The sequence below is a fragment of the Oryctolagus cuniculus genome, chromosome 4, assembly GCF_964237555.1.
Source record: "Oryctolagus cuniculus chromosome 4, mOryCun1.1, whole genome shotgun sequence".
NCBI classification, from domain to species: domain Eukaryota; kingdom Metazoa; phylum Chordata; class Mammalia; order Lagomorpha; family Leporidae; genus Oryctolagus; species Oryctolagus cuniculus.
In genome coordinates this window covers 95225533-95237258 of record NC_091435.1, presented here as the reverse complement: position 1 = coordinate 95237258, position 11726 = coordinate 95225533, and the positions used below count along the sequence as shown (strand labels likewise).

Below are 11726 nucleotides of genomic sequence, written 5' to 3'. Positions count from 1 at the left end.
CTAGATTTGTTATTTCATTCACAAGAACAAGGGGGGTGGTGGGAAGGTCTCAAATCACACTGGATTTCAACACACCAAGCCAAACGACTAATAAACCGCCCACAAAGAATGAAACTATTTTGAACTCGTCATTCTGCAAATACAAATTACAATATTCAGATATGCATAAAATTGTGTCAGGTAGAAAGTACCTGAACTTTTATTGAAAAGAGGAGGAGCCAAAGATCCTGAAAGGGGTGGGACCCGCCCGCAAGCTGTCCCTTGGAACTTCCTGTTGTCACCGCACCTCTGGATTAGTTATCTGAGCTCGCCGAGAGCAGAACCAGGGGAAACCTAAAGCTCCGCGCGAAGGAATCGTTCCAGTGACTGTGACAAGTATTCTCTCCAGTTTCCATATGCTGAGATTTTATTTGTTCATCAGTTTGCTGTGCTTGGTGAGATCAGGTACGTCATTTATTGCATGACTTTCTTAAATTTTTTTAAGTAGTAGTATTGTCATCTTGTATTTTTTTTCATCCCCCATCCCCCCCACCCCCGTTCCTTTCAGTAGACTTTAAAGTTCCACACAGTCATTTTAAGGAAAGAAAATGTGGGTTAAATGAACTGTCTAATCCTGAAAAAAGTGTTTCTTAGTAAAAGAAGCAATGATTTATTTGAGTTAACTTCTTAGGCATAAAAATTAAATATGCTGAAATATCTAGAATAGTGTTATTTTCTTTCAGAGAAGTTTTTCTGGGCTTTTCTACATCCATGAAGTGGGATCACTTACTTTTGTAAAATTTAAAAATTTACTTTATGATGTCTAATACAGAGAGGGCAAGTTTTCATACATTCATATCTTGAAGGTTTATTTAAATTATTCTTACAGAAAAACATAATTTTACTTCCATAAACCTTTTAGAATGGTGCCTGGCATATTAGAAACTTAAAATCAATAATCATAATGAAGAAATTAAAATTAAGACACTAGTGTTCATAGTAAGGTATCAAAATGAAATTTAAAAAAAATACTTCACAGTCTTTTTAGGAACCCAGGACTTTTTCTCGTAAGTTGTGGTTGTGAAAATTGTTATTTTTGTGAAAGGCAAGGAGGAAATCTGTTATTATAGGACTCAGAAAAACATTAATGCCTTTTGAGCTTGTTAAGCCACTGCTGGAAATTTACTCTAAACTTTAAAAAGAAAGAAGCCGCACACACAGAGATAAGGGCATGTTACTTATAATACACTGGAACTAGATACAACAGGAATGTCTCCACATACAGGGATGGTTAAAATACAGCATTACCAACTTAATTTTTAAAAAGTTTAAAATAATTCTGGTGCTATCCATAAATGTACTTTTACAATAATACAAGGTAGAAAAAATAGAGTTCAAATTTGTACTCACAGGTAAACCATGATTACAACTACATTAAAATCAGATATATATGTCAGTAAATGAAGTTTAGAAGGGAAATAAAAAAATTAAGTATATTAGGATTTTAAGCTACAAATAAATTTTTTAAAATATGTTTTTGAAGTTGATTTATCAGTGAGTTAAAATTATACTTAAGCTGGTACTTTAAAATGAGAACTCAGTATTTTAAAATATGTTTCTTATCACTCAAATTTAAATACTGAGCACAAACTGAGAGGTTATCTTAATAGGGTAGGGACCAATCCTACACAAAATCCTGATGCTGGTTGCTGGGCATTTTCTGTCTCCCATTATCTCTCTATTCAGGTAGTTGGAATAAAGGCAATTTATTTTGGGGTGGGACTAGCTTTTTTTTTTTTTTAACTGAAAATCTCCTTATAAGTAAAATCTTGTTTGTTTGTTTTTTAAGGTTTATTTATTCATTTGAAAGGCAGAGTTGCAGGGATAGAAACAGAGATATCCTCTATTTGCTGGTTCACTCTTTAAATGGTTGAAAAGGCCTGGGCTGGGCCAGGCGGGAAGCCTGGAGCCTGGAGCTCTTGGATCGCCCTTGTGAGCGGTAGGAGCCAAGGTACAGGGGCCACCTTCTGCTGCCTTCCCAGGTGCATTATCAGGGAGCTGAAGTAGCTAGGATCCAACTGCTGCTCATATGGGATGCTGGCTGCTTAACCTGCTTAGCCACAATGCCAGTCCCTAAAGTCTGGTTTTAAATGATTCTAGAATATTGTTACTGCCACATGATATAATCCAAGTGGAGAAACACAGCAAGAAACTTACGTAGCTGGGAGGAAAAAACATAATTATAGCTATAAATCAAATCTAGATTTCCCATTACCTACAAAACCATGAACTTGGAACTTTCATGGGGGCAGTGTGTTGAATAATAAACACCTGATTGAAGGCAAATACATTGACATTTTATTTCCTTCTTCTTTGGCTTCCTGTCTCCAAATTAGCAAGTGTTAAGGTGGCCTTCAGAAATCCAAGGGCAGAAGTCCTTTACTTTCAAAGATCTTTGTTTTGTTATCCTAATCTCTGTGAAGTCATGTTTGGAATGTTTGCCATAATGTTACCAGTGAACTAAGCAATGGCTAGCAGGGGTGGGGGGAATGGTAAAAATGCAGCGACTCTTATCCACAAATATCCAGTCTCGGTGAGTCCTGAGTTAGATCCTGGAATCTGCATTTTTTTTAACAATGTTTTTCAGCTGCAGGTTGTCCAAAAAATACCGGTTGATACATTATTGTTCTAAATTAAGGCCTTTGTCATAAGGATTTTTTGCGACCATTTGGGGAGTGAACCAATGGAAGGAAGACCTTTTTCTCTGTCTCTCTCTTTCTCACTGTCTATAACTCTACCTGTCAAATAAATAAATAAAATAAAATAAATAAAAATAATTATTTAAAAAAGTTTTTCTGCTCTCACGTTTTGATCTTGGATAACTGTATCAGGTTAGGTAGATATTTCCCAGAGAAAACAGCTTACTGTAGTCTCCCTCCCCGCCCAGTGCCTGACTCAATTCCATCCAAGGCATCTCTCAGACGCCCAAAACTGTGGGTAGTACCAAACCCTGTACATACTGTGTTTTCCCTATAAATACACACCTATGATAAAGGTTAATTTATAAATTAGGCACAACGATGAGCAATTAAAATAATAGAATAGTTATAAAAGGCATTCTACAGTAATCAATGTTTTGTGAGTGTGGTCTTTCCCATTTGCAAAATATCTCATCTTACTGTACCATATTTTTGGATTTCGGTTGTCCAAGGATAACTGAAACCACAGAAAGAGTTAACGGGGGGACTACGGTAGTACCAAAACCTAGAGATTCTTGTCTCTGATCTTGGAAATGCTCTGGAATGATTTATGACTGTGCCCATGCGTGTCTGACTCATCTTTCTCCAACACGGAGGCAAAGGTGAGTGAGGGGTGTGAAGGTGCATGTTTGTGCACATGATGAAGAGGTGAGAGTGTGCAAAGCTGGCATCCCCTTTGTTTTCTCAGTTGCATCCTGAAGAAGTACAGATGGTGGTTAAAAAGCAGATGTTCCGCCAACCAACAGCACCTCTGCCCATCTGCATCTTTGTTTTTCTTCCTGGTTCCAACATAATTTTTCTTACTTTTTGTTTAACCTGTAATAATCATAACATATATATAGAGTAGTGCGATATTTCAATATATGTATGCGATATGTACTGACAAAATCAAAGCCATTAGCATTTCCATGTCCTTACCATTCATGTTGGGAGCCATGGAGCTCTTCTCTCCTGGTTTTCACAGAGCATGTAATGGGTTAGTATGTGCCACGGTCACCCCTGTGCTGTGGGCCACCAGAACTCATTCCCTCCACATGCATTTTGGTACCTGCCATCCAACCTCCTTCTGGCCCAGTACCCAGCCCTCACTGGTACCCTGCCTCACCTGGCCCAGAGTAAGAGAGAAACAAGAACTATTCCATCAGCTCTGGCCCTGGCCAGCTGTTAATCCTTTCACAGTCTGGTGGCTTAGGAAACAATGCCAAATTCAGTAGGGTCCTTCACACACAAAGAATATAAGCGGAATTATTTTTCAGATTTAAAAGCTTGCATAGAATTTCACGACCAGGATATGTCACTTTCTCTCTGACCTCTCTTCAAATTAGGCATCTAACCCAGGATATGTCACTTTCTCTCTGACCTCTCTTCAAATTAGGCATCTAACTTCTTTTCTAGTTCCCCCAAGGCAATTTCTGGCCTGAAACCTGGAAATCCCTTTAGACTTTTCTTTCTTGGGTCTTGACGGTGTTTTCTGATACACACTGGAGTGTGTTCAAGCAGGAATTCTTGTACCTATTTGGGCTCCGGCAGTCCCCAAGCAGTACCCTTGTCTCCCAGATAATGAGTCACGTGCATTCCTGAGCAGGCAGAATATTTGAAACTGTATCTCTTAATCTTGATCTGAATCCAGTAAATATTTTCAGGCAACATCAAGTCAGCCCACTTCGCTGTGAAGTTCTGTTCCAAAGAAGTTATGAGCATACATGTGTGTCAGGTTTGAGGGTGGAGGGAAATGATAGCTTGAGTGTGCCTCAGAGCTCAAAACCTGAATCAAGTGTGAGTCAGGACCATGCCCGTCCTACTTCCTGACTGGCTGCTATGCATCAAGGCCAAGGCAAGTGGCATTTCACGTCCGTCAGTTGGGTTTGGAGGGGAGTGGGCTGAGGGTGGAAGGGAAGCATGGGAGTGTTATCAGCTGGTAGCTTCCTTTGTAACAGTAAGTCCATCCGCCATTCTGAAGATGAAAGTGAGAACTTTCTCGTCTCTTGTCCACACTCAATTGTCCACACAATTGTTTCATCTGTGCGTTATTTCTCTCTGCAATGCTATCGTTTCTACTTACAGGCACCTCTTTGGATGTGAACGGGGAGGAGTCTCCTCTCTTTATAAAGAGGTTTTCTCCCAATTAGAAATGTGGGGAATAAAATCCCTGCCTCCAAAAGCAGGGAGAGGCTAAAAAACCAGAGCCTGAGTGTCACACCGAGACGGCCTGGACAATTTCATGTAGCTTCAAGGTAGCATGTCACTTTAAACAGCTTTATTGGGAAATAATTCACACACCATACAATTCACCCATTTAAAGTGTACAACTCAATAACTTCTAGTAGATTCACAGATAAGTGCAACCATCACCAATTTTAGAATATTTTTATGACCTCGAAAAAGGCAACTGGTTTCCTTTAGCCATCATATTCCACCTCTTACCACCCCAGTCCTAAACTAGTGCTAACCTGCTTTTAATCTCTATAGATTTCCCTATTCTGGACATTGCATAAGAATAGAACCATATAATATGTGGTCTTGTGTGACTGGTTTCTTTACTTACCATGTTTTCAAGTCTCGTCCTTGTTGTAGCACGTGGACCCATATTTGTTCACTAAAGGGTACTTAATCAGTAACAACATCAACAACAAAAAGTGCTTGGAGCAGGTGAGTGGTGCAGTGGTTAGTCCCTACTTGGGCCACCTGCATCGCATATTGTCGTGCCTAGTCTGAGTCCTGGCTATTCTGCTTCCGATCCAACTTCTTGCTAATGCACATCTGGGAGGCAGTAGATGGTGGCTCAAGTACTTGGGTCTCTGCCACCCACAGGAGAGACCTGGATGAAATTCTGGGCTTCTGGCTTCAGTCTGGCCTCAGCCCTGGCTATTGGAAGCATTTGAAGAATGAACCAGCAGACCTCTCTCTTTCTCTCTCTCTCTCTTTGCCTTTCAAATAAATAAATAATTTTTTAAGAAAGTGTTTGACATAGGCCGGCGCCGCGGCTCACTAGGCTAATCCTCCACCTGCGGTGCTGGAACCCCGGGTTCAGTCCCAGTTGGGGCGCTGGATTCTGTCCCGGTTACTCCTCTTCCAGTCCAGCTCTCTGCTGTGGCCCGGGAAGGCAGTGGAGGATGGCCCAAGTGCTTGGGCCCTGCACCCACATGGGAGAACAGGAGGTAGTGGCCATTTGGGGGGGTGAACCAACGAAAGGAAGACCTCTTTCTCTTTCTCTCTCTCACTGTCTAACTCTGCCTGTCCAAAAAAAAAAAAAAAAAAAAAAGTGTTTGATATAAAAGTGAAAAACACTTATCTGACTTGCATTTTAATTTCTAAAATATGATTATTTTGGGGTCTTCTAATTAAAATTGAAAGAAATTCTAATTTATCACCATACTTATTTTTTAGACATGGACTGTTATCTTTGGTAGGATTGTCCTGGAAATTTGTTTCCATGAGTTGATGCCTCTTTTTTTTTTTTTTTTTTTTGACAGGCAGAGTGGACAGTGAGAGAGACAGAGAGAGAAAGGTCTTCCCTTGCCGTTGGTTCACCCTCCAATGGCCGCCGCTGCAGCCGGCGCACCGCGCTGATCCGATGGCAGGAGCCAGGATCCAGGTGCTTCTCCTGGTCTCCCATGGGGTGCAGGGCCCAAGCACCTGGGCCATCCTCCACTGCACTCCCTGGCCATAGCAGAGAGCTGGCCTGGAAGAGGGGCAACCGGGACAGAATCCGGCGCCCTGACCGGGACTAGAACCCGGTGTGCCGGCGCCGCAAGGTGGAGGATTAGCCTATTGAGCCACGGCGCCGGCGATGCCTCTTTTCTTTTCAAGTCAGTTAGCTTGTGGATCCTAGAGTTTTGCATGCAAACAAAATGCTGGAGATTATCTAAATCTCCGGAACAGGGAACCAACCTCTTATTTTAGTGTGAGAAAAACGGAGGACCGTTGTTTTTAACCTTGCTCTTGGGCAGAGCCAGGCCTCTTGTGCTCCACTGCTGTGACTGGAGAAAAACACGTTACCTATATATTCATTGTGCTTTAGGTAAGGAAAGTAAAGTGATGGAAGGAAAGCTATCAGTACTTGTTGAGTATCTGTTATATACCAACTTGTATGCTGAGTCATCTACATTTAGTCTTTCTAACAAACCTGTGAGGTTTAACAGGTTTTTTGTTTGTTTGTTTTTTAGCATTTTACCATGTACCAGGTAATGTTTTAGATAACTAATAGACATTATCTCTCATTCTCAAAACAATCCTGACAAGGCCAGGATGAGTGGGAGTTTGTTTTCTGCTTTTCCACCAGAGGCACTAATGTGCAATAGGTTCACCAACAAGAGAATACACAGTAAATCAATATACTTGAATATACACAGTAGATGAATATACTTGAATATACACAGTAGATGAATATACTTGAAATGTGAAATGTGCCTGAAGTTATCTCAAGGAATGGAGTGTGTGTGCACACATTTGTTTCTGATTACAATGTTGAGTTTCATGGCAAAGTTGAGGGCATCTGGAGAGTTGGTCCACCTTGGTACTTGCTTGCAACATTCTTTTTCACAGCAAAGAAAAGGGAATCCTGTGTTAGTCCTATAGGGGCCATTTATACAAAATGAACTTTCAAGCGAAGAAACACAGAATGAATGTGCTTGGAAGAGTTGTTGTACTTGAAGCTGCCACAAAAAATAGAGTTAGTTCCGTGTATAGGATCAGATTGTGGCAATCGTTTTTTTGGGAAAGTTAACTTCCTGCTTTTCCTCTATAGGCGCTTAATATGCAGTAGGCTCAGAAACATGAGAACACACAATAAATTTGCACCAGGTGCAAATTTTAAGGGGCTGGGAGGAGTATAGAAGTTCAGTATTCAAAATAAATGACATTTTAATGCACTATTTGGAAAAAATCAAAATCAGTGCAAGTAAGTCCACGATGAACAAAGTACCAACATTTTTCATGAAGATAGGCTAGTGTTCATTTTACAACCCTATGTTATTGTTTAGTGGGAAAAATTGTTTCCAGTCAACCACCAGTTCCTTGTTCCTGGGAGCATGTTAGCAGTTTATGAGAGCTGACGTGTGTAAGCAGGCTGAAAAGCACAAGGCTTTACATATATAGCCTTCTTTTTTATTGTAGAGTTTTATGAGCTTTTTCCATTTGGTTCAAAATACAGGAGGGTATTCCGATAAGCATATACAGAGTACATCAAAAAGCTCAGGTAAAAATATTTTGAAATCCATATATATGAGGGTCTTCCAAATGCTCATGGAAAATGTGTATTATGAAAAAAACCATGCATGGATTTCAAAAATTTTTGTACCAAAATAAACTTGTCTTTTAATTCCATTTTCCCATGAACTTTTTGAAGTGCCCTGGTATAAGGTACACGCCTTCTCTTTGGACTCTAGTATGGCTCCATGCAGCATTGTTATGGTCACTGAACAGATGCAAAACTGAGGCCCAGAGAGTTCAGGCCATCATTACTAGAGGTTACACACCTAGTAGGCAGTGAGGTTGGACCTCAGGCCTACGTCTGACTCCAAAACTCACGCTCTCCAAAATCCTAATATGGTTTGGCTGAAAATATTAGAAACAGGGTTAGCAAACTTAACCTGTAAAGAGCCAGAGAGTCAGTATTTTCAGAGAACTGACAATATGCAATAATCACAGCCACTCTAAGTTGGAGTCTCGATTCCTCATCGAAGCGTTTTGGAGACCTCACCCTTCCAGTTGTATTTTTCCAGTTCTCAACAGGTAGGGGCATTTCAGAGTCACTGAATTTCAAAGCAGTCTGAAAAAAGGTGGCAAAGTTTCTCCTGCTTCAAAAAAACTCTAATGGGAAAGGTTAAGCTTTAGAAACAAGTTAAACATGTTATGTGATTACTTGGTCATACTCTGTTGGTGCTACCTCTGAGCAACCTTGACTTTTCAACAAAACAAAATATGACCTAAATGAGGTTTGCTTTCCAAAGATGTCCAAGTTGTAGATCACTTTAGAAATACCAACACAAACCACAACTATAATTATGTGGATGAAGCCACTTAACAAACTTGCTGTACACCCCTATCTACTGTTGGCATGGTCTCCAAACTGAGAATTTTAGCTCCAATGAAAAGACAAGTTCCTGTGCTGGGTGCTGGGGATACAATATTAGATAAAAACTACACAACAGCTGCCTTCAAGAAGCTTAAACTAATTTGTAACATGGTCCAAGATAAGATAAATTTAACATTTTTCTTTTCAAAGTGCTATTAGAAATGCTATTAATTCTGGGGTGGTGGAAGGGCAGATTTTAAACAAAGCACATCAGAAATTGAAGGCATAACTCATTTCTTATTTGCATGTTATTTTCTATACCTGTCACCTGAGGACATATTTTTATATAGTGTTTTTGATCACAGTGCATGTGCCATTTTAAACATTCTATCATGTATTCTCTTCAGTCTTCATATGGATCATTCCAAATGGCTAAGTAATGTGTTACCAGGGTGATACTCATTTGTTCAGGAATTATTTATTGATGCCAACTCTGAGCTTGGCACTGGGAATACAATGGATAAAAAAAGATAAAAAAAAAAAAAAAACTGATCATCCTGGAGCTTCGACCCTAGCTGGGGGAAGTTACTCTAGAATAAGGAAAAATGCTTGAGGTATATGGCAGGAAAAGGGCAAGTGGTATATGAGAGGAAAAGTTTTCTAGAGTAGAATTCAATACAAGAAAGTAGAATAATATCTGTAATTCCTGAAGGCAAGAATATTGTGCAAGGCCAGGGCTTCATTTGGGCTAAATAATTCATTTCCAGATATGAGTGAATTTAGGATTTAGGTTAACCACAAGCCTCCCTTGAAAAGACAGGAAGAGATCATCACTTGGGGGCAAAGGGAGGAGCCTAGGAAACGGACGTATGGAGAGCCACGGATGTGTACTTTATAGAACTAAAACTATAATTGGGGGAAGATGGTTCTAGAAGTTAATTCTTATGTACAGCACATTCTGAGAAGCAGATGTCAAGACAGGATTGGACATGCAGGAGGTCAGTTGGAGGGAGTGGGTGTGAAGGAGCAGAGCAGGCAGAGAAAGTCTCCCCACCATGGTGCAGGTCTGGCACCTGGGAAAGGAGAGAGGGAAGGAAGCACTGGGTAGGAAGACCTCAGACCTCAGCACAGCTCTGAGAATATTTCAGCCAAACCGGTAGGGAGTCCTTGAGCCAAAAGTGCTGGTTAGAGGAAGCCCACATAGGGCAGGAAGGCTTGCCCGGCTCGGGTCTAGTAACCCAACAGTGCTCAGCCTGGGCTGCCACGGCTTCTGTGTTAATGCTACGGGGCAGCTGAAGGCTGCTGGCCAATTTGACTGTGTTCCCCATAGATGATTCTCTCTCTCTCTCTCTCTTTTAAGATTAATTTATTTTAAAGACAGAATGACAGAGAGCAGCATAGAGAGAGAAAAAAAGAGACTGAAAATCTTCCACCCAGTGGTTCACCCCCAAATGGCTACAAGAGCTGGGACTGAGCCAGAACTCCATCCAGAGCCTCCAAGCAGGTGGCAGGAACTCAGTTACCTGAGCCATCATCTACTTCTTCCCAGGCACATTAACAGGAAGCTGAACCAGAAGTGTGGAGTAGCTGGGACTCAAACCAGCACTCCGAGATGGGAGGTGAGCATCCCAAGGGACTGCTTAACCCACTGTGCCGCAATGCTGGCCTGTTGCTCAATATTTAAAATGGCCTTTTCGGCCAGCGCCGCGGCTCACTAGGCTAATCCTCCGCCTGCGGCGCCGGCACACCGGGTTCTAGTCCCGGTTGGGGCACCGGATTCTGTCCCGGTTGCCCCTCTTCCAGTCCAGCTCTCTGCTGTGGCCCGGGAGTGCAGTGGAGGATGGCCCAGGTCCTTGGGCCCTGCACCCACATGGGAGACCAGGAGAGGCACTTGGCTCCTGGCTTCGGGTCAGTGTGGTGCACCGGCCGCAGCGGCCATTGAGGGGTGAACCAACAGAAAAGGAAGACCTTTCTCTCTCTGTCTGTCTCTCTCTCACTGTCCACTCTGCCTGTCCAAAAAAAAAAAAAAAAAAAAAATATGGCCTTCTCAAGGGCATAGTGCCATTACAAAAATAATTGAGACATTTTTAAAAATGTGGCATCAGACTGGTTCTAATAGGAACAACAACAAGGCCCTACTTGCCCTTCACTGTCTGTCCATTTTAAGGGCTTCTGGTGAAGGCTAAGCAAGTCGAGGAGGCGGCAGGTGGCTTGCACCATTCCACGAATGGGAAGCTTGGCAGTTGCTGCTGAAAGACAGCCAGCCCCACATTTCTCAGATCTCCTCTGGGCCTCCCAAGGCCTCGGTTATGCGACTTCTGATACCATACCGGCCTGATGTTATTCATTTGGCTCAAAACAAACAGACATGATAATTAGAAAGTTCTCTTCCTGGGAAAGGGATATGTCATCCCAGGTATGACCTCATTCGGAATTAATCTCTGTAGCATTCTTCTCTTGGGTAAATAGGTGGCAAGTGAAAGATGCCATTATTTCCCAGGCTACTTGGGAAGTCAGTTGCACAACCAGGAATAAAACTTAGTTTTACTATGGCTATGCCTGAGAGGCTCAGCCCCAACCCTAGACACCTCCTGGTCAATAAGATGACTAATTAAATTATTTGCTCTGGGACTTGCTCTACCAGTAACCAGGTAAGTTTCAGTGGGTGTTCTCCAGGAGCATGCAATGAACAGGAAGAGGAAGTGAAAAAGCCTAACAGATGGTGTAAATATTTATGGCATGAGCCAGCCTCACTACACATGCTCCCTGATGGTACAGAGTGAAAGGAAGAACCCGGGAGTTTGTGGCTCAGTATTTTTTTTTTTTTTTTTTTTTTGACAGGCAGAGTGGACAGTGAGAGAGAGAGACAGAGAGAAAGGTCTTCCTTTTGCCGTTGGTTCACCCTCCAATGGCCGCCGCAGCCGGCGCGCTGCGGCCGGTGCACCGCGCTGATCCGATGGCAGGAGCCAGGA

At 42.0% G+C, this 11726-nt stretch overlaps 1 protein-coding gene across 2 annotated transcripts in view; it reads left to right on the top strand.

Annotated features, from left to right (window-relative positions):
- The first annotated feature begins 277 nt into the window (after positions 1–277).
- The window catches only part of LIPH (lipase H), a 48362-nt gene continuing 36913 nt past the window's right edge, over positions 278–11726 (top strand). The window contains exon 1 of one of the 2 annotated variants that reach the window (XM_008266161.4): positions 278–444. In XM_008266161.4, the coding sequence (XP_008264383.2) occupies positions 396–444 (49 nt within the window). In that variant the 5' untranslated portion in view covers positions 278–395. 2 annotated transcript variants of the gene reach the window in all.